Below are 23,655 nucleotides of genomic sequence, written 5' to 3' on the forward strand. Positions count from 1 at the left end.
TTCAACAGACTTTTCTGTGTATTTTACAATTTTACAATAAAGGACTATTTAACAACTAAAAAAAGCCATTGACTATACACTTTGGATAGATCATATGGCCTGTGAATATATATCAATAAAACTGCTTAATCAACAGAAAAATAATTGTGTAAGAATAACCAGAAACAGCAGTTATATACAGGGGAAACAGATTGAGAAGTGAGGAATTTTCTTGTTTGTCTGTCTGGTTTTTGTTTCTTATTATCAAAATAATGAAAATGCTTTATTAATGATTGAAGTGATGAATGCACAATTATGTGATTATACTAAATACCACTAATTGTATGCTTTGGATATATATCAATAAAACTGATTTGTTTTTTAAAAAAGTAGATGGCATCACCTAAAAAGAGCATGGTGCATGAGGTGAGAGTACATAACAATAATCTGGCATTTCTCATTAGGTAATTTTAATAAGCTTGATGTATTTTATATAATAAGGACAATTTATGAATTTATGATCCCTGTAACCACCAAGATTGCAGAAGTGGCTCAGTAGTTGGGCACCCACCTACTACATGGGAGGTTCCAGATTCAGTTCCCAGTGCCTCCTAAAGATGAGCAAGACAGTAAACTGATACAACGGGCTAGCGCAGTGAGCTGACACAACAAGATGACACAGCAAGATAACTCAACAAAGAGACACAATAAGTGGAAGTGGAGGTGGCTTAAGCCAGTGGGCACCTCCCTCCCACATGGGAGGTCCCGGATTTGGTTCCTGGTGCCTCCTAAAGAAGACGAGCAAGACAGCGAGCTGACACAATAGGCTGGAGCAGCGAGCTGATTCAACAAGATGATGCAGTGAGATGATTCAACAAAGAGACACAACAAGGAAACACAATAAAAGGCACAACGAGTGGGAGCAGAGATGGCGCAAGCCATTGAGCACCTCCCTCCCACATGAGCAATCCCAGGTTCAGTTCCCGGTGCCTCCCAAAAACAAGATGAGACTCAATGAAAAGACACAAAGGGCAGACAATGAGTGCAAAACAACAGGGGGTTGGGGGGGGAGGAATAAAATAAACCTTTAAAAAAATAAATTTTTATAAAAATTATATATAGTAGAAGTAAAAAGAGTACAGTTTTCAATAATAAATCCAGTGTTAATACCAAAATATGCAGAAACCATAATTTGAGACTAAGAGCCACCATAATGATATATTTCTCTCAGGGTTTTTTTTTTTAGCAAAAGATCTTCACATGAAAATGGATTTTGCCTCCCTAACTAAAATAGACTGAACTTCACAATACCTTCTACCAGTCCTTATGTCAACCATAAAACCCTTTAATATAATTCAACTAGGACCTATTTTTTAATAAATTACAATTTTATAAAATGAATTCCTGAAGATCAAGAGATTTTGTCTCTAAAGGAATTGAAATTGATGCATTTTAATTAAAAGAGATGATATTAGGCATAAAAACTCAAAAATTAAAGTTTTGATTTTCTATTCTACTGAACATTATAGTAGATATTCTATTCTACTGAACATTAACTGCTATGATTTTTGCCAGTCCTCCAAGTGAGATGAGGTGAAATGTTCAATTAATCAAAGGATGTCTATAGCAAATATATCAGTTTATTAACAAAAACGTACTAAATTACTGTACATTATTCAAAAACTATAGAACAGAAAGATTGGGTTAAGTCACCCTGGAATATGGTATATGCTCTTACTGCACCCAGGTTTTTTTTCTTTGAGGCACTTATCACTATTGAGATGATATGATTATTTGTATAATTAATCAGAAGACCAGAAGCTCCGTGAGAAGAGGAACTCTCTGTCCATCTGGATCTCTCATTCACTCCTGTGTCTCTCAAGTACCCAGCACAATGCCCGGAACTTATCAGATAATCAATTGGATACTTTTGCCCAAAGACTAATGTTTAGTATGTAAAAACAGTAGAATTTCACAAGGAGAGATGGTAAAAGGATACAGGAATAAAAATCATTTACTGCTGATAAACTGGTAATCTCTACTGCATTCGTCATAGAGAGTGTATGCACTGGTTTGAACTTGCTCTTCTGTTTATATCTAGAAGAAAGAAAAAAAAAGATCATCAGTCTCCTAGTTGGTATCTTTCCATTACAACTAAATATCCAACCTTTAAAAACTGAAATGAACAAAAGCTTACCTATCACTTAATGAATAGCATAGTATGAATCACATTTTGTAAAATTAAGGTAAGTGACTTGGTACTTGTTTTCCTTAAGGAAAACCTTTAGTATTTCTTTAAGAAACTCTAGGGGAACACATGTGGCTCAAGCGGTTGAGTGCCTGCTTCCCACATGGGAGGTCACGGGTACAGTCCCTGGTGCCTCCTAACAACAAACAACAAGCAAACCAACAAAGTCAGGGGAGCTGATGTGGCTCACTGGTTGAGTGCCAGCTTCCCACATGCGAGGTCCTAGGTTCAATCCCCAGCCCTGGTACCTGAAAATTTAAAAAAAAAGAAAGAAAAGAAACACTTGTTTTCCTTCCTACAGGAAAATGCCACAGGAAATAACTATATCATTACATGATAATTCATTCCTGTATAGGAGAAAACATTTTCTCCTAATTCTGAATAACTATGTATACTTAAGGGGATACTCAACTGATTAGAAATAAACTGCATTTCCACTCACAATTAATATAGGTTAAAGAAATGTATGGTCCCAACAACCTTAAAAATAATTCCATAAAAAGAAAGTAATGTGTTAGTAATTCAACAAGTGATCTTAGCCCAGAGAGGGAATGGCTGGGTAAAGATAACTAGAAAAGGTAGGTGGAGTCGGATGCTAGAAAACAAGCTCAGATTCAAAAGGCAAGTGGGAGAGGCTGGGTCAGGCTCAGCGAAGGAGTTTGGCTCTACAGGAAAGCGGGATGAGTACTTCAGGGCACCCTCAATTACAGACGGTGGGAGGACACTCATCAGGGGAAGCACGCTAGCAAGAGGACCTTGAGACAGGTGGCAGGTGAATATGAGCAGGTGATCAGCATCAGGACTTTTTACAAATAGGTGAAGTGCTGGTGATATAGCCTGTGCATAAATTTAAAGTTGTTTCCAAGTGTACCTAGTCCCTAAAAGTCCAAATAAGTAATATAGGCCCTACCGTCTTGAATGTTCAGAAAGGATGTAAGACTGAATGTGTATTCAAGGTTGCATCCAGCGGAATGTGGAAGATATGCTAAATCCAAGCTGGCTTGGAATGTGGAGAATATGTGTTCAATCAAACTTACCTGGAGGAAATAACCTATCTGATACTCAGATAAAACACTGAAATAACTAACCAAAAGGCTGTTTGCATACAAGCACTGTTTGTCTCCCTAATCCTATTTCCTCTGTATAAAAGGGTCCAAAAAAGGCTGTTCGGGGCTCGGTTTTTATTAGGACAAGAGTCCACGGAGTCCGGCCGGTGGAAATAAACCAACTTCCTTCTCAGAGTTCTCATGTCCTGGCCTTCAATACCGCGCACACCCGATTTCTCTACAACACTGGGATGAGGAAAACAATAGCCAGAAGGCGAATAGTGGGCATCAAGAAGGGGTGACAAGCAGGGACCAAGACCAGAGCCGTAAAATGCACGGTCTGCGAGGGGAATCATGCAGAGCAAATTGGAGAGCCGGTCTTGGGAGAAATGGAAAGGTGTACAGATTATCTACACCCAGATAGGAGAGAGAACACTGGCATCTAGTCACAGAATAAGGTTTTGGAAATGAATGCTCAACAATACGATGAGATTAGATAAATTACAGTGCATCCATAAATGAAACGCTCCTTAAAATCACATAGAAGGCTAATCGATAGAAGAGAAAGCAGTAATTTGACTTGGAAAAACTGTTTGAAAGCTCTATGGAAAGTATAGATGGGGAAAGGGCATTTTGGAAAGAATAAAAAGTGTGAGCAAAGGTGTGTATGGTAACACATTGCTGAAAACATAGGAGGTGCTACAGGTAAGTCAAGAGTCTAGAATTTTTTGATGGATATATATGATTCTCCTAAAATAAAATACTTTTAGAATCAATGTTTTCCTAATTTTCTTTGCCACCTGGTGGCAAAGAACTGGGCTGTAGTGATTTTTTTTAAATTATTGACTCTAAACCTGTGTCAGTAAAAGGTACCACACTAAGAAGTGTCTATTTCATTAGTAAAATGTTGGTTGGACTATAATCTGCAGTTGGTGATCACAATAAAATAAAAACAGATTTTTTTTAAGAGGTAGGTATCTAGCACTTCATGTAAGGTCTTTCACATTAGCTAGTTATATATAACTAAAATTGTTTGGGTCAATTGTCCACCATTTTTCAGGGAACAGGAACCCCCCACACCCCCCTTTCTTTGGGGATCCACTTTTCCTCCTCCATCTATTTGTTTAGTTTGCAATGGAGGCTGCCAATCATAGCAGGCAATGCTTTCCTGGCCAACCCGCCAATCGTGTCTCATCCTACGGCCACAATGACTGGCTAAGGGATGAGTAGTACCCCTCGGGCCAGTCAAACATATTTTCAAGAACGTAGCAGAGAAGAAATAAATCCAGAACTGCTAGTACCCACTGTTCTAGCCTTAAGTTTGTAATAAAAAACATGAAACTAGGAAATAAGAGAAAAGAAGTTCCAATAGCTTTAAATCTCTGACTCAGGTCTTTTTTTCTCTCTCTGTTTATAATTAGATTATGTGTCCCAGAACTTTCATGCCTAAAATTTAAGTAGAAACTCAGTCACTTGCAACCAAGAGCCTTGATATAATTAGTCATTTGCAAATTATACTTCAGAATAGAATCCAACCTGCTTTTTTGAGGAGATAACAAAGGTATAATATGTTTACTGTAAAGACAGTGAAAATGGTGCAGGGGGCAGGAATAAGGAAAAAATAAAAATCATTTCTTATACCATTGTATTAGTCAGCCAAAGGGGTACTGATGCAAAATACCAGAAACTGGTTGATTTTTATATAGGGTATTTATTTGGGGTAGGAGCTTACAGAAACCAGGTCATAAAGCATAAGTTATTTCCCTCACCAAAGACTATTTTTCATGTTTTGGAGCAAGATGGCAGCCGACGTCTGCGAGGGTTCAGGCTTCCTGGGTTCCTCTTTCCTGGGCTTGCCTCTCTTTCCTCTATGAGCTTACTTTCCAGGGCTTCAGCATCAAACTCCAACATCAAAACTCCAACATCAAAAACCCTCAACTCTATCCTATGCCATGCCTGTTATCTGTGAATCCCCACCCTCCAAAGGGTGGGGACTCAATGCCCTAATGACATGGCCCAGTCAAAACCCTAATCATAACTTAATCACACCCAGGTACAGACCAGATTACAAATATAATCCAGTATCTATTTTTGGAATTCATAACCATGTTGAACTGCTACAACCATCTCATTACTATTTGGATAAATATTATTCCACGCATTTTTCTAAGCATATATTCTTTTTCTTTTTATAAAATTGGATTCACACTAATATTGTGTAGCCTTAAGACACATCAAGAATATTTATCAACATCATTAAGTGTTCTTCTAAAATAGTATTTTAATGTTTACATTGAATTACAGGGTGTGAATATACCATAATTTAACTAATTTTCAATATTATGATTTTCTAGTTTTTCAATATTATGGCAGATGAGCAATGAACAACCTTGATATTAATCCTTTCATATGTCTATGATTACTTTAAGATGAATGTCTAAAAGAGGAATTGCTGGGTCAGAGGAGAGCACGTTTTTAGAGCTTTTCATACATGATAACAAATAGCCTTCAGAAAAGGCTGTACAAATTTATACTCCTAAATAGCAGAGTATGAACCTGTCCCTTTCTCTGAACTTTGCCAACACTAGCACTATCACTTTATAATATTTTGCCAACTTACAGAAGAAAAAAGTATATATCATTACAGTTTTCTCTGTATTCCTTTGGTAACTACAGCTGGTGAAAATATTTTACAATCTTACTGGATATCAGTATGTTGTTTTTATTTGATATCTTAAAATTTAGCCAGTTTTCTATTGGACAGTTCATGTTTTATTATTTATTTGTAAAGATTGTTTTATTTATTATAGACAACCATTGTCTATCATAAATGTGGCCAAAAATAATATTCCAGTTTCTCATTTAACATTTAATTGTTTATGATGATTTGATATACAAAAGTCTTTCTGTCTTTATTTTTATAATTCTCATGTGGTCAAATGTAGGAGATTTTTTCCTACTGAGTTTATTTCCTTTTATGCTCTGAAACGTGTGCTGAGTTTCAGCTAATTATCATAAATTAAGCAAACACACTAGCTTTACTACCTCCCAAAACCCAACTATAAGTGACTGTAAAGTGATGTTTTAGGGCATACATCTACAAGAACAAAGAGAACAGGAGAAGAGGTAAATGAGGTAAGAGACACAATTTTATATCTGGAAAACAAAGTGATGGGTACTAGCTGATATAGAAAATCTGAGAGGTAAGTCAATACATGACATTGCCCTCCTCCCCAAAAAAGAGAAGAATCTTTGAAAACAAGGCTAAAGGGAAAAGCTGAAGAGAAAAGGACTGGTTCTCACCTGTATGAGAATAAGTTAGGTCCCTAGATCTTCCTCCTCCATCATATGAAACCAGTAAACTACCCTTCACCCACTCCAGCAAAAGATTTGGAGGTTTTATTCTCTGGTTTCAGTGATATGGCAGACAGACAAGAGCAGAAGGACAGACAAGAGCAAGTTGCCCTAATCAAAACAGACTAGTAAATCAAAGTCCATTCATTGAATGAGGAGACTCCCAATCCCTTCTCCAACTTGGCTTCAGGAACACTGTCAGCCCAGTAAAAATGTTCTGCGCTGATGGAACAGCCCGTCCTCCTCTTTTCTTCCCTGATAACAGAAAGCTAATTTGTTTAGGTAGGGGAAGGATTATCTTAATCTCTTGATCTCTTCATCCCCAGGGGTGAATTATAATTAGTCTGTCTCATTCACCTTGGCCACTAACTGGCCAAAGGACTGGCTTATGATCCAATTATGGCAAATGACACATAAAAGTAAGTCTGCTAATAGGAAAAGCCTTAAAAATAAATTTCAACCTTACCAATTAATTCAAAAACAAAAATAATTTTTTTTTAACCAATAAGATAGCCTTCCCTCTTCATCCTACCTTCTATCTGGCATGGTATCTGGAGCAACAACAGTATCTACCTAGTGAGGCTTGGGACGAAAAGTAACATTAAAGAATGGTAGAATGGAAAGAGAGAAAGAGCCTGGCTCCTTGATGACAACGAGCTGCTGAATAAATGCCAGTGACCACCTGTCTCTGGGCAGCTGGTGATGTGTCTGAGTATTGGAGGATGGTGAGGAGATACTCCTTGTTTAAGGCACTGTTATTCAGCATGCATTCAGTTACAGCTTAACTCATTTTCAACCAAATACCAGATCTGGTACCAGAAATGAGGTCCTATAAGTGATTGATTCTAAAATATGGAATTGACTGACAGGAAAAAGTGGGGCCATATTAAGTGAAATTCGAACTATTGTGGAATAGAAAATTAGTGACCATTCTAGTGCACTAACCGATCATTAGGACAAACTGTTGTCAGCTGTCACTTAGGAGCAGCCCCCATACCAATTCAGTAGAAGAAATGGTTGGGAAAAAAAAATAAAGTTGTGTATAGATTACTTCTTGGCATTTTCAGTAAAATACTAAGAGATCGAGAAGCACATTTTTGAAATCAAATTTGGAAGAAGAAACAGCCTTGCTGAGAGAGGCGCACCACCTTTGTTATGCAATCAAAGCTGATGCGGGGTCCCATAATTCGGAGACTTGCCACTGACTTATACACATAAAAATGGTTAAAATGGTAAATTTTATTCTTTCTATATTTTACCACAGTATTAAAAAAAAAATTGTTCAGGCTTAGGCCATCTCTAGACCAAAAAACAGGTGCTGGTTAACTCAGGCATGGCCTTGAGTAGAAGCAAAGAGCCCTGGAGCAAAGTAAGTCTCTCGGGATTCAGTTCTTAAAGTATTGCCTTGACGGCTGAAGCCACACCAATAGAAAATGGACAGCAAAAGACACCAAGAAGGAAACACTGTCCAGTGCCCACATCTTAGCCAAAGACAATGTACAAGAAAATTCTTCTACACAAAGGGGTCATGGAGAACAATGGAGGCTAACAACAGATGAGAGGAAAAAAAACCCAAGGAAAGAAATGCATGGTCTAGGTGGGGAGTTCTGGTTATTTCTGACCAGCAAGATCTGAAAAAAGATACAGAACAAGGACTGTTCATCTGCTTTTCATTCTTTTTCTAAATGGGGATTTCCATTGTAATGATTCTGTTTTTTCCTCCAACATTGCACAATGTACAGATAACTGGGGTCAGGTAGCATGTGAATTAGTTAATAAATCACCATGCCACAAGGAGCCATATCTGAATATAGGGACTGCACATCATCATAGATGGGTACAGTGGCTCTAGAGAGTCACTAGAGAAGTCATTAAGGTCATCATCCTTGGGGAGGGGTGAATGCATTCCATGTATAGTGCATGTATGAGCATGTAGTAGAAGAAAGATGTACATGGATATGGGGACACCTGCTGCCAACACCTTCCTCCCAGCCCACAAACATACAAATTTCTTCCCAGCCAGTTTTGCTCAGGGAACAGAGAAGAGTGATCTCAGGAAGATAGACAGAACTATCTTAGTCCTAATTTATAAATCACAATTGATCTAAATAAATTATGGTAATCTCATCATCTCATTTTCCTAGTCAAGTGACTGGTATGAAGATCATCTTTTATTTTTTTTTATTTATTTCTCTCCCCTTCCCTCCCCGCCAGTTTTTAACCCAGTTCTAGGGAAATATTATTTAAAAATATATAAAGTGGAAGCAGATTTGGCTCAATGGATAGAGCATCTGCCTACCACATGGGAGGTCCAGGGTTCAAACCCAGGGCCTCCTGACCCGTATGATGAGCTGACCCACGCACAATGCTAATGCACACAAGGAGTGCTGTGTCATGCAGGGGTGTCCCCCACGTAGGGGAGCCCCACGTGCAAGGAGTGTGCCCCGTAAGGAGAACCACCCAGCGTGAAAAAAGTGCAGGCTGCCCAGGAGTGGCGCCGCACACACGGAGAGCTGACACAGCAAAATGACACATCAAAGAGAGATGCAGATTCCCAGTGCCGCTGACAAGAATACAAGTGGACACAGAAGAACACACAGTGAAAGGACACAGAAAGCAGACAACCGGGGGGAAGGGGAGAGAAATTAATTAAAAATAAAAAAATATATAAAGCAACTTGAGAAGAAAGTTACTAAAGTGAAAAAACACCCTGCTGGCAGCTAGATGATGGTAGGTGACTAAGAACTGAAACAGAGTCGCCACCTTGCAAAATGGACCACACATGACCAGCAAAACAGATAAACTGTACCGAACCGTGACATGTAGGACAAACTAAACTCAGACTTTTAATATAAGCTCATTCAAACGCATGTGTTCCAAAATAAGATCACAGATGAACAGATCTAACAAACAGTTTCTCCACATAGCTTTATGTGTTTTAAAGATAAGACTGTGCCAGTAATTTGCCTAGTTTATAAAGCCTGGTGAGTCCTGCCAAGCCATCCTAAGACTAATTCCAGCCCCAAAAGTTGTAAGTACCCTTCTCTGACCCCCTTCTTTCGAGACACCCTGCTGTTCCCCTGGTGTGCATTCCACCTTGCTCCAGCAAGTTAATCTCCTTAACAGGTGTGATCCTGGTGGACTTTGGCTAATCGTTCTCCCCATTCATCTTGCTATGAAAAACATGGATATGATGTCTGGTGCTAGCACAGCACTCATCTTGAAACCATAAGGACAAAAACCAACACAGACTAATGATGGTGGGGCAGTTCTTAACATGACTGAGCCAGTGAACCCAACCCAGGAGTGGCCTCCCTCCAGATCATTTATTCAGTGAAGGGGGAAAGCACAATTTGTGCAAACCACACTTGATGGTGTTTTTAGCTGTTTGCAGATGAATATCTTATAAGTCCTTCTCCTTCCTCCAGACCCCTTCCTGCAGTAGGAGGTTAGTGAATTTCTCTCTAGGAAAACTGACCAGGCTAAGAGAAATAATCTACAGAAACTAAGAGTTGGGGTCTTTCCTTGAAACAGTTAATTTGTGCCTTATCACCGTAACCTTAACCCTAACCCCAACCATCATACCATCAATCATTTGATAATCCAGCTCAGGCAACAGTTTCTAGTAGCTTTTTAGTGCCTCAGTCTTAAAAATGATCAGAACACGAGACTGCCAATTATTAAAAGAGAATATAAAAAATGAAATTAACCTCCCGTCAAAAAGCAAAAAACTGCAGAGAATAAATAAATGTGAAGGAAACAGAGAAAGTGCAGGGAGAAAAAAACTGAAATTAATATCCTCAGAGAGATAAGAAAAGATACTTCATCCAAGAAGCAAAAATAGGATACCATTAAAAAAACAGGTAACAAAGAATTTAAATATAGCAAAACTGAAAAATTCAATAGAATATCTGGGGGAAAAAAATCTTAGGATATCTTCTAAAAAAAATAAAACAAAATGGCAAATAGAAGAAATATATGAAAGAAAGGATTAAAAATTAAGCAGATTGGATTGCTATGGAGGAGGCAAACTATGGCCTGAGGATTGAATGCCTGTTTTTTTAAATAAAATTTTAATTAGAACACAGCCACACTCATTCATTTACATAAGGTCCATGGCTGCTTTGGTACTGCAATGACAGAGTTGAGTAGTTATGACAGGGACATAAGAAAAAGAAAGAAGTGGAATTTAAGAAACAGGAGGCAGCACTGGAGAAAAGTACAGAAAGGGGTCAAAGGTAAATCACAGGAAGATTAACGCAAAAGGACTAGAGAGCAAAACTTCATATCGCTGAAGGAAGAAGGAGGGCTCTAGGAAAGGTGTCTTCAAGAGGGAAAAAAACCCAGACAGATGTGTTTAAAAATGCTGATGGGAGATTTACACTTCGTCAGGGAGTCAGGAGTAAATGAGCCGTAGGTAAACGCACACAAAATAAGCAAAATAATAATAATAGTTTTTATCAATTCCAAATAAAACCAAAAGTTTTACTATCAAGAAAACGTAATCACTATACACCATATGGCTGAACAGTGGATAATACAGAGAAATTTTAATCATGTAAAACAACATTGTGATGTAACTAGGTAGGGAGGGTGGAACATGGAAGAAGAGTAGGAGAGAACTAAAATCTCATTTTTCATATCAGAAAATAGACAATACCTAAAACCAAAACTAAACAAACAAGCAAAGATTCAAAATAAGCAGAAGCATGTCTTTAGAAAAAGTGGAAGTATATTCCAAAAGAAAACATGACAGAATCAAAAGGCATTGCTTCTGCAGAGAAGTATCAGGCTTGGGAAAGGGAGAGGGAGGGGACTTTGAGTATTCATTTTAAGTATTATAAAACCATTCGACATTTTTAATTATATCATTTTATAAGAATCCAAATTAATTTTTAAAAGGACAATAAAAATCTGCTAATCCCAAAATGATGAAACCTCCCCTGCTTATACTTGGTCTAAAAGTATCATTATATTTTCTTAGAGAAGTATCAACAGCTTTAAAAGAAACTTAAAAGAAAACTTAGAAGAAATCTTAAAAGAAAACTCTCCATGATGGATATGATCATTAAGAGGCAACTGGAGACTACAGAGTTATTAATAAGACTACTTCCAACGGAATAGAGGAGGCAAATCATAGAAGACTAACAAGTAAGGAAGGACGAGGAGGTAGAGAGAATGGATGGACTTCCCTCTCCTGGGAGAAGGTCCGTGCTGGGGATGGGGCGATGGGGAAAGGAGCCAGTAAGGGCATTTCAGAGCTAGGGTTTCTGTGTGTACTTTCAATGATGAGAGAAAATTGTTTACACACCAAGGAAAAGATGCAATAAATAGGAAGGGGTTGAAAATAATAGAAAAGATGATTGATGGAACAAGATCCTGAAAGAAGTAAGAAAATAATGAACCCTGCCCAGGTAGAATGATTAGCCTTCTCAAAAAAGGAGCAAAACCTCTTTCCTTCAGATAGGCTAAAAGGAGTAATGATCAGGGTAACTGATATGACCAATGTAGAGAGCAACTTGACAACATCAGTGTAGCAGTTTGATATTATTTATGAATTCCAAAAAATATATTTGATTATGTTTGTAAACTGGTCTGTCCCTCTGTGCATGATACTCTTTGATTGTATTAATTTAAAAGGTTTTATGTTTACTTGATTATTTTAAGATTAGGGCTTTTATTTGACCAAGGTTGAGTCCCCACCCCCTTGAGAGGCTATATAAACAGACACTCAATCAAGAACACAGGAGAAGATATGGGTATAGAGATCCATAGACAAGGAAGAGGATCAAAAGGCCCTAGGAAGAGAGATAAGCCATTCGCCTGAGAGTTTATAGCTAACCTTGTGAAAAGAACAGAACAGCTGGGCCAGGAAAGAAACGAGCCCTGAGGAGAGAGATAAGCCCTATGCCAGCCTACAGCTGAGATCAGAAGAAGCTGGACCCACAGAGCCTTAATAGGAAAGAGGAAGGTTGAACCCTCGCAGACATCACCCGCCATCTTGTTTCAAATGTGGAAACAGACATTTGGTGAGGACATGCCTTTTATGGTACCTTGAGTTGGACTCTTTAAAGCCTTGTAACTGTAAGCTTCTACCCCAGATAAATACCCTTTATAAAAACCAAAAGGTTTCTGGTACTCTGCATCAGCACCCCTTTGGCTGACTATTGCAGTGGGGTACATTTGAAAATGTACTGACTCTACACCCGACAATTCCACTTCCACGTTGAAGCTCTTGTATGTGTGCACAGGCAGACTAATACAAGGAAATTCAATGAAGCATTGTTTATGGAATGAAAATGTTAGAAACAACTTAAATGACCCTCAGTCAAAGAATGGATAAATAAGTGGTGGCATATTCCTCTTGTAGGATATTTTGCAACAGTTAAAAGGAACAAACTGAAGTTACATACATGAAACGTGAACAAGGATAAATCTGGTTACAAAGAAAGGTGCTTATGTTACATTGACACACTCAAAAAATAAAATTGTATGGGTACATAAAGATACAGGAGAAATATGAAATCATGGATGGGAACAAAACACCCTGATTTCAAGAATAGCAAAGAGGGAATGGATTAGAAGGATGGGTCTTTAATCCTTTCTGTAATATTTTCTTTCTTTAAAATTTTTTAAAACAATATTTGTTAAATCTAGGAGTAGCTAAACAGGGGTTTATATATTATTCCCTAAATATATCTGTATAGCTGAAACATTTCATAATTTAAAATTATTACTGATATTGTCCCAGATGACATCAGTTGAGTATTGTGCAGAACCAACACAATAATTCAGGTTTCCCAATCCGCCCAGTAATAATTTCTCTCCGTGACTTCACACCAAAGGCCTCTAAATATGGCAATAAAGCAATAAGGAAGACACTGTTAGCCTTCATGGTTTGGCATAAAAAGCTTTAAAATATGTTGAAAGGGAGTTCTTCAGCTCTCATAAGTAGTTTGGTAAAATTAGGTTATGACTAAATTTTGTATAGCATAGTTAAATGTAAATACTTTTTCTACATATAACTCATTCCTGAAACAATGCTTCCTTTAACCATAGAAAGAAAATGAATGGAAGAGGAACAATAGCTACCTACCTTTTTATCTCATCTTTACAAGTGTCAATATGATACTTTAGTAGGTGTAATTCAGGGCCAGAGGATAACAATAGAAAAGAATCTATATAATAAAACTGTGCAAATTGTATAGGCTTAGAAAACATGCCTTTGCCCTGAAATGTAAATGCAAAGAATTATTACCAATATAATAAATGTTAATGGAAAACACTATTGTGTAATATATAATATATTGTATAATATATATATTGTGTAGTACATAAATATAATAAATGATGAAAAACACTATGCGTAAATATAGTTTTCTAGGGTTGATTTAAACTTTTGTTTCTTCTGTCTACTTCTGAGTTATATAATTAAGAGTTTACTGTAATACATGAGTATTTTAAATTCCAGCCCCTAAAATTTAAAAAAAAAAAAAGCAAGGATTTATTAAATCCAAAGTTTAAAACATATTAGTGTTTTAAAATGTAGTTCTGGGAAGCAGACTTGGCCCAATGGATAGGGCATCTGACTACCACATGGGAGGTCCACAGTTCAAACCCTGGGCCTCCTTGACCCGTGTGGAGCTGGCCCGTGCGCAATGCTGATGCACGCAAGGAGTGCCCTGCCACGCAGGGGTGTCCCCCACATAGGGGAGCCCCACGCGCAAGGAGTGCACCCCGTAAGGAGAGCCGCCCAGCGCAAAAGAAAGTGCAGCCTGCCCAGGAATGGCGCCGCACACACAGAGAGCTGACACAGCAAGATGACGCAACAAAAAGAAACACAGATTCCTGGTGCCGCTGGTAAGGATAGCAGCGGTCACAGAAGAAAACACAGTGAATGGACACAGAGAGCAGACAACTTGGGAGGGTGGGGAGAGAAATTTTAAAAATCTAAAAAATAAATAAATAAAATGTAGTTCTGAGGTCTCTACTCTCAAATTTACATTGCACAATGGAAGTTGATAATATTAAAAACTCTAAAATGAATTATTCCCTCTTTAAACTGTTGGCAAATGCTTCATTCTTACACTGTCCTATATCTTGAGTAACTTACCCTTCCTTGTTAGTTTTCCTAGTATTTCATCCCTTTTTCACAAGACCCACTGAAAATAAATGCAGGACGATTCGAATGTCCCAAAAATGCCCCCTTGTTATAACTATTCTTTCCTTATTGTCCTGTAAGACACTGCAATGTCAGACACTGGCCATTATACATTTTGCAAAAATCTATAAAATGATATAGGGCAAAATATAAACTGTAATGTAAACTACAGGCCACGGTTAGTAGCAATGCTTCAATATGTGTTCATCAATTGTAACAAACGTACCTCACTCGTGAAAGGTGATGGGGGAAAGTGTGGGAGGGGGAGGTGGTGGGGTATATGGGAATCCCCCATATTTTTGATGTAACATTTATGTAATCTAAAGCTTCTTTAAAAATAAAAAAATATATATTAAAAAATGAAAATAAGAAAATAAATGCTAACATCTTTGAAAATTTCACTTTTTATGTGTAATGTCTTTTCAATTCACCAGCTCATAATTCCATGATTCAAAACTGAGTTTCCTATTATCACTTCCTCTTTTCCTATCTAGCTCTTAAGACTGTTACCATCTTCCTTTCTCTCCTTTCCAATTCTATTTCCAAGTAAGCTCCTATATGTTTATTTAAATATGTCGTTTTTTTCATCCAGAAATAAAAGGTACTTCCTGCATATAATATTCCCCCTGGCTACTATTATTACCTCTACTATAAAATCACATAGAATTACTATTTTAAATTATTCAAGTATTTTTGTATTCATCTTTTTGCCATGTATAGACCATAACATAGCAAGGACATGTATACCTGGATGTAAGCATGTATGTGTGCATAATACGTATACGTATACATTCTGTAGATATATATGTGCATATAATGAATGTGTATGTATTATATATGTATACAGATATATAACTTAAGTAAATATTTCGTCAATATTTTTAGTGCATTAAAGCAAACACCTGGCTTACGTCCATTTCCTAATCTTCTGGTTAAGGAAAAAGAATGGGATACTGGTAAAGAGCCTCAGTTTGGAAAGCTGTAACTATCTGACAGTTTCAAGATCACCAAGCTGTTCATTTGAAATGACTATATATATATGAATTATTCATTACCAGAAGTAATGTGAGCTCCGTACTTCGAACTGACCATATTCTTAATGTTTTGTCTTGGGAAGCAGAAACCAACCATTTCCTGTCATGACTCCAGCCAGCTGAGCTCACTGCACCATCATGGCCTTAATGAAAATAACAGCATGAAACAGAGTAGCACAAATTTTGACATTTAGAAATTAATAACCAAGGAGTATTATTTATCCAGCATTTTTATAGAGTACACTGAGGACTGCGGTTCAGAGGTAATAAATAACATATTTGGAGGCATTCTCTAGCTCGAGCGACATCCATGGAACCCAAGTCCATGGTAATGGATTATACTCCATATGAGTACACTCCAAATTAATACTGGTTTCTAAAAGAGTTTTCCCCTTAAACCACAAAAATATGAAGTTCAAAATTGTGTGACATCTGTGTTTGTCTTAAAAGAAGAAAAGTATAAAATATAACATTATCTATAAATTTCATATAATTTATCAATATTTTAAAGAACTGTTATTCTTTTAACATGGAAGGAAAAAGCAAAAAAGATTTGCTGAACACACTCATCATTTGGTAATTTGTGGTGGTAGATTTGAAAAGTTTTATCTAAAATTAAAGTGGATATTTTTGATGGTTTCTAAAGGTGCTAATAAGCTAGACTTTAAACATCTGAATATAAATAGCAAACGATATAATAAATTAACATTAATTTATATAGGTTATATTAGCAATTAGATGTTATTTAATATACCTCATGAAGACTTTTGAAATATGTGTGTGTGTATGAACAAAAATGAATGAGTCAATGGAAGAAAAAAAAGAAAAGAAAGTTAATCTCCCATCACTAGGCCAAGAAAAAGCCATTTGTTTTTCACTCATCAAAATGATTGGAAAAGAGGTTCTAAAATGACAACTGCAACCTGTTTCTTTCAGCCATTATGACCCATGTGATTTTTTTTTTTTTTTTTTTTTTTTGGCACTACCTTCTTTGGCCTTGCTTTCTGACAAAGAAAAAATTAGTAGACAGTCAAAATGCATCTTACAATGTAGCCACATCTTCATGTCTGGCAATTCAAATAAATAAGTAAATAATTCTAATTAATGGTACATGACCCATAGATATCAAAATTAATTGACAGTCAAAAAGGGAAAGGAAAGGAAATTCACCAGTATATACCAGGTGTCTGATATGCCAATCACTGGGCTAGTTAGTAAATATAAAGCAAATATCTTTAATCACACATTTGGTCAGTGGCAACCGAATAGCCATGTGACTGTCTCCCTCAATACTGAGCTGCCCCAAGTGGTCAATTCATCAATTCTTGATGAAGCAGGAAGCCTTAAGACTGGGTGAACTGAACCCAAGCTTTCCTGTTTGGTCCCACCTCATTTCCATCCCTAGATCCTGACAGTCATGCTATTTCTAGGTGGGGATACGCTCTTTCTCCTAGTACTTGACCCTAGATATACACTGACTTCTGAACTTCACCTTGCCCTAGTAGCCATTGGGAAGGATATCAAGTCAGGAGGAAACTCTAGCCCTGAATCTTAATCTACTAATATTGACACTACCTAATTCCTCTGAAAAGATAGCCGAAAAGTTAATTTTCTAGTTTTATTCCTGGAAATGAAAAGAAAATAGAACTACAGATATGCATGAAATAGTGAGACATGAGAAAGAAGGCAGAAAAGTGTCAAAGCATAGATGTGTTGGGAGCAACACATCTACAGCAAGCTGGTGAAACTGCTCTTGTGTGTGCAGCCATGCAGTCAGGTGTGACAGACACACACATCAAACCAGAAATAAGCACTAATTTTCTTTATATTTTAGCAAAGTTGTGTATCCTCTGATCCTTCCTGGAAACTCCAGTAGAAACAGCAAAGAGAAAAATGATGCACCACTTAACTCACACTATCTTGGACAGCAAATGATCAAAGATCTTGACCTAAAACCAAAGTTTATCTCCAATATCTTAGCACTTGGAAATTAAAATGCTGGAGGATTGCAAGAGAACATTAGAAAAATCCTTCTTGTAGTAAGAACCTCATCTTTGGAGAGATTGTCTCTTTCATATTGGTCTCAGCATGTGAGTACTAACACAAGATATTTTTAGGATCAGATGATCAACCACAATATTATCATGTCATAGTTGTCAAAAACCCAACAAAATATAAGTGGAAAACAAAAACAAAAACATCTGTAAATAAGTGTATACCACAGTTACATGTTACCAAAACTTACAGCTAAAATTTCCTGCTGCAAAATACCTGAAATTACTTTGCTGCCCTCTTGTGTCAATTGCAGGAAGTTCTAACAAAAGTACTATAACCCTATTAAGACTCAAAACATTTAGCACTACTGATTAGCTAACAATAAGAAGAGGTAGTGGGAAACAATGCTTGTAATTATTAAAAAATTGCATACCTATTAAAAGAGTTTATAAAAATATTTTGGACTGAATATTACTTGCGTCTGAGACTCTACACTATCATGAAAATACCGTTCATTTCAAAGTATCAGCTTTGATTAGTGGCTATGAAAGGCTGGGGAAGGATAGAGGGAGTGAGAGGCGAATGCGAAGGGGTGTGGTACAGTTTTTTTTTGGAGTAATGAAATTGTTCAAAACTCTTTTGTGGTGATAAATGCACAACATTGTGCTTATACTAAAAGCCACTGACCATATACTTTGGATAAATCGTATGGCATATGAATATATCTCAATTAAACTGCTTAAAAATAAATAAAATAAATGTTTAATAAGAGCCAGAAATAGCAGCTATGTATGGCAGGGGAAGCATAGAGAGATTGATAGGTAAAGAATTTTCTTATTTGTTTTTCTGCCTGTGTTTTTTTGTTTATTATTCTTGTTATTATTATTACTGAAATAATGAAAATGCTGTAATAATGATTGAAGTGACAAACACACAACTACGTGATGATACCAAATACCATTAACTCTACACTTTGGATGAATTTTATGCTTTATTAATATGTATCAATAAAACTGATTTGTTTAAAAAAAAAAAGTATCTGCTTTGCCAATTTGGATGAGGGCAATCTAAGACATTTATACTGTTACATATTGTTCTAGGAGAGTCGTCAATCGTAGCCTTTGGGTCCAGTGGCAAAAGTATGAAACTGCGAGTCTGATGCTTGCTCTGCCACTATCCCGATATATGACTTGTAGCAATTAAAGCTACTAGCACTTGTATATAAACTGAGGACACATACTAAACTCCAACCACCTAATTATAAGATATGATCATTATTTATGCTTTTCCTTATTAATGAGACTGTCAATTACCCAAAAGCTAGAGTACTCTACGTCCCCTGCTATTTCCCCCTGCTGATTCCCCCTGCTATCACCTAGGATAATGTTCAATGAGTGCCCTGATATTGACTGATTAAATTACTAAACAAAGCAAAAGCACTCCATAATGTAGAAATTGTAAAGTGATGTATCTCTTTTTGTACCCAAAGTGTCACAGAGATTCCTGAGCTACCTACCTAAGATGCTGATGCTTTAAAATGGAGGTATCAGGGACAGATTTTTCTAAATTTTTAAATGAGGATCGTGAAAATTCTTTACAAGATTTGACAAAATTTGACTTCCATTTCTCTCATAATCTCTAGTCCTAGACATATATAAAGCACTGCGACATGATGGTATGCCATAAACAAATCACTGTGGAAAACTACAGGGTTCAAAATTAATACAAAGGTCCCTTCAAAGCAAATAGACTCTGTTTCCCTAACCTTACAATATATCCAAAAGGTGGAAAATCCAGGTTTCCTCATACTTTTCTCTCAATTTCATTGTCATCATCTTACCTTGTTTTCCAGAGATATATCTACTCATTAGAACCAAACATAAAGACCTCTGAATTGTTTGATGACTGTTTCCCCCTATAGTATGAACAGTGAGTTGATAAACTTCAGAAACATATAATACTAAAGGATTATAAAACCCTGCTCTAGAATCCTCCTCTTTCTCCAGTTGCTTGGGACTTCCACTTGAGTAAAACAATTAATTCTATGAGACATAAACTCACACAGAATGGCAGCCACTAATTTTACCCCTACTTAACAGAGAAGGAATACCAAAAGAAGAAAAAATAACTTGACTGGGTCCAGATGCTTTCGAGAACATGAGAACAAGAGGTAGGCCTCAGGACTTCTATCAGACCAGCTGAATATCCTATCCAAATGGCTTTCAACTAATTTAAAAGCACCAAGATTTTCTGATTTGAATTTCATACTTCCATTTCATTACTAGTTATATAACTCCAAAATCTTTCATTTAATCTTAATTAACTTTAATATTCCTACATGACTGGCCCTAGAATTTAAATATTATAATAGGGAAGCAGACTTGGCCCAATGGATAGGGGGTCTACCTACCACATTAGGTCTGCACTTCAAACCCCGGGCCTCCTTGACCCGTGTGGAGCTGGCCCACGTGCAGTGCTGATGCGCGCAAGGAGTGCCCTGCCATGCAGGGGTGCCCCCACATAGGGGAGCCCCACACGCAAGAAGTGCACCCTGTAAGGAGAGCCACCCAGCACGAAAGAAAGTGCAGCCTGCCCAAGAATGGCGCTACACACACAGAGAGCTGACACAGCAAGATGACGCAGCAAGATGACACAACAAAAAGAAACACAGATTCCCTGTGCCCCTAATAAGGACACAAGCAGTCACAGAAGAACACATAGCAAATGGACACAGACAGCAGACAACTGGGGGGGGAGGGGTAAGGGGAGAAAAATAAATAAATCTTTAAAAAATAAATAAATAAATATTATAATAACTCCTCACTCATATAAATATAAAGTTTTCAGATTCATTCGAGGATTTGTTGGGCATCCATACTGTGCTGGGCACATGCTAAGCAGTTGGGTTGGAACTTAAGGATTAGGAATTTTAAATAAGTTTGTATGGAAAACATTCTAAAACATAATGCAGGAACACAAAACTCTTTCATTAAATTAAATACTAATATTATTAATGCCTTTCGAACTGGACTTTTTCCTGGTTGTATCATCTCAGAGAGCCAGAATTCCTCCAAAGGAGTCTCAATTATCTTCAACTTTGACCATATTCAGAAAATCGAGAATAGGCTTAAATTATTTGTCTTAGTTATGATGAAAAGCAAACAGCCATCTTTCTGTGTTCTGGGTAGGTGTTGAGAAGCTAATCAAATTTTGGAAGGTGAATGATGAGGCCCTTACACAAAAGGCATATGGGGTGAAATGATGCCTAGAGCAGGGAACAGGGAATAGTGACGGTTCCCCCAAAGAGAAAGAGAGCAAGATTCTAAAAGACTAGCTCTAAAATCCACTGCATTTTCGTCACTCCATGAAATATTCGTTTCCACATAAGACACCATGGGTTGGGGGCAGGTGTAGCTCAGTGGTTGAGTGCCTGCTTCACATGTACAAGGTCCTGGGTTCAATCCCCAGAACCTCCTAAAAAAGCAAACAACAGAAACCAATGGGTTGACTTAACAACGGGAATTCATCAGCTCATGGTTTTCAGGCCAGGAGAAGTTCAAAACTGAGGTGTCGGCAAGGCGCAGTTTCCTCTGGCTTTCGGGGCTGGCTGCCAGTGACCCAGAGGGTCCATTGGCTTTTCAGTCACATGGCGAAGTCCTCTCTTTTCTCCTTCCAGTTCCGCTGGCTTCTGGATTCTACCTTCTAGTGGATTTTCTCCTGCATCCAATTTCCTTTGCGTATAAGGACTCCGGCCATACTGGATCGAGGCCCACCCTCACTTTGGGTGCAGTTTAATTTACAACATCCTCAGAGGTCCTATTAACAAATGGGTTCCCACCCACAGGACCCGGGCTGGGGGAGAGGAAGGTGGTATTTAATCCCCAACAAGGGATTAACTGTACTGTAAACACATGCAATCTAACTCTCTTTAAATAAATAAAAATCATATTTTTAAAAATTATTTAATTAAAAAAAGAGTACTCCCAGCAACATTTTGAGCCCAGAGGTATTAAAGAATATATTGGAGTTATGTGGACTATACAGCTGGATAAAAGATTAGAAACAAAAATGTACATGGAGTCCAGGCTGTGATCAGAAGAAAAAAACCCACCCTTCTGGAAATTATCCAAGAGAGGAATTATTTTTACAGTAGCTTTTGAAGCAATTCCACTTTGGTATAACCTTCGAAAGGGCCTCTAATTAATGTATTATTAGGGAAGCTGCTGCAGATTTCAGAAATAGCCTAGGAGACAAAAAGAGCAAGGACAGGGGATTGTCAACTATGCCTGAGAGAGGGTATCCAGTGAGTTGCTTTGAGGTAGCTCTCATCTGCTTCCAGTTAAGCCTCACCCTTTTTTTTTTTTAAGATTTATTTTTTATTTACCTCCCCCCGCCCAGTTGTCTGCTCTCTGTGTCCATTCTGTGTGTGTTCTTCTGTGACTGCTTCTATCCTTATCAGCACCACCAGGAATCTGTGTTTCTTTTTGTTGCGTCATCTTGTGTCAGCTCTCCGTGTGTGGTCACCATTACTGGGCAGGCTGCACTTTCTTTCACACTGGGCGGCTCTCCTTATGGGGCGCACTCCTTGTGCATGGGGCTCCCCTATGCGGGGGACACCCCTGCATGGCAGGGCACTCATTGCATGCATCAGCACTGCACATGGGCCAGCTGCACACGGGTCAAGGAGGCCCGGGGTTTGAACCGCAGACCTCCCCTGTGGTAGGCAGATGCTCTAGCCATTGGGCCAAGTCCACTTCCCAGCCTCACCCTTTTGATTTGGTTCCTACTGGTCTTTCCCTTACTAGTCTTTCCAATTCCATCACCCTACTCACCATCAGTTCCTCCTACCTCTATGTTTCTTAGCAATCACTGCAACTGGAGGCAGTTTCCATGGTTGTCAAGGTGGTAATAGTATAAAAACAGATGGACGGGAAACGGACTTTGGCCCAGTGGTTAGGGCGTCCGTCTACCATATGGGAGGTCCGCGGTTCAAACCCCAGGCCTCCTTGACCCGTGTGGAGCTGGCCATGCGCAGTGCTGATGCGCGCAAGGAGTGCCCTGCCACGCAAGGGTGTCCCCCGCGTGCGGGAGCCCCACGTGCAAGGAGTGCGCCCGTGAGGAAAGCCGCCCAGCGTGAAAAGAAAGAGCAGCCTGCCCAGGAATGGTGATGCCCACACTTCCCGTGCCGCTGACGACAACAGAAGAAACAAGACGCAGCAAATAGACACCAAGAACAGACAACCAGGGGAGGGGGGGGAATTAAATAAATAAATAAATCTTAAAAAAAAAAAAACAGATGGACTATCCAGTGAAAGCTTTTTTGCTTTTCTTTTCTTTGTTTGATAATAAAACATCAACCAAGTGTAAGTTTTAAAGCAAGCAGTATGAGGAACTCAATGAAGAGTTGCAAAAATTTAAAGTTTTAGAACTAGGAGACTATATAGGTCAGAGTTAAGAAGTCCAATGGCAGTCATTTTAGTACCGTTGCTATCACCTCAACCACAAATCTATTTTCTCAAAAATAAACCATTTGCCTTGTTACACTTATAAAAAGGTCTAGGTAAAAATCCTACTATTAGTTTTCAAAATATATTTTGATTATATGTCAACATAAGATTCTATTTCACTCATTCCTTTAAAACCTCAACAAATTTTTCACTCTACACTACAGAACATCATCCATAAAAATAATTAGATTTTGGTCTCATTGGTTTAACGGAATTCAGTGTATCTATTTCCTTAAAATCTTATCATTTCATTCCCCAAATTCAAACCTCAGATCTGTTCTGTGTTGTTATTGCTTTGAAGGAAACAAAAGTGATATTTAGCAATTGATAA

At 37.9% G+C, this 23,655-nt stretch overlaps 1 protein-coding gene across 3 annotated transcripts in view; it reads right to left on the reverse strand.

Moving 5' to 3' along the window:
* Positions 1–23,655, reverse strand: part of WDR27 (WD repeat domain 27) — a 397,567-nt gene that overhangs the window by 300,844 nt on the left and 73,068 nt on the right. For all 3 annotated transcript variants that reach the window (XM_058289718.2, XM_058289717.2, XM_058289719.2), the window contains 3 exons: positions 15,844–15,965; positions 13,724–13,857; positions 1,979–2,076 (listed from right to left, as the gene is read on the reverse strand). In XM_058289718.2, coding sequence (XP_058145701.1) covers positions 1,979–2,076; positions 13,724–13,857; positions 15,844–15,965 — 354 coding nt within the window. The remainder of the gene's footprint in view (positions 1–1,978; positions 2,077–13,723; positions 13,858–15,843; positions 15,966–23,655) is intronic.

The sequence above is a fragment of the Dasypus novemcinctus genome, chromosome 28 (assembly GCF_030445035.2).
Source record: "Dasypus novemcinctus isolate mDasNov1 chromosome 28, mDasNov1.1.hap2, whole genome shotgun sequence".
In the NCBI taxonomy this organism is placed as follows: Eukaryota; Metazoa; Chordata; class Mammalia; order Cingulata; family Dasypodidae; genus Dasypus; species Dasypus novemcinctus.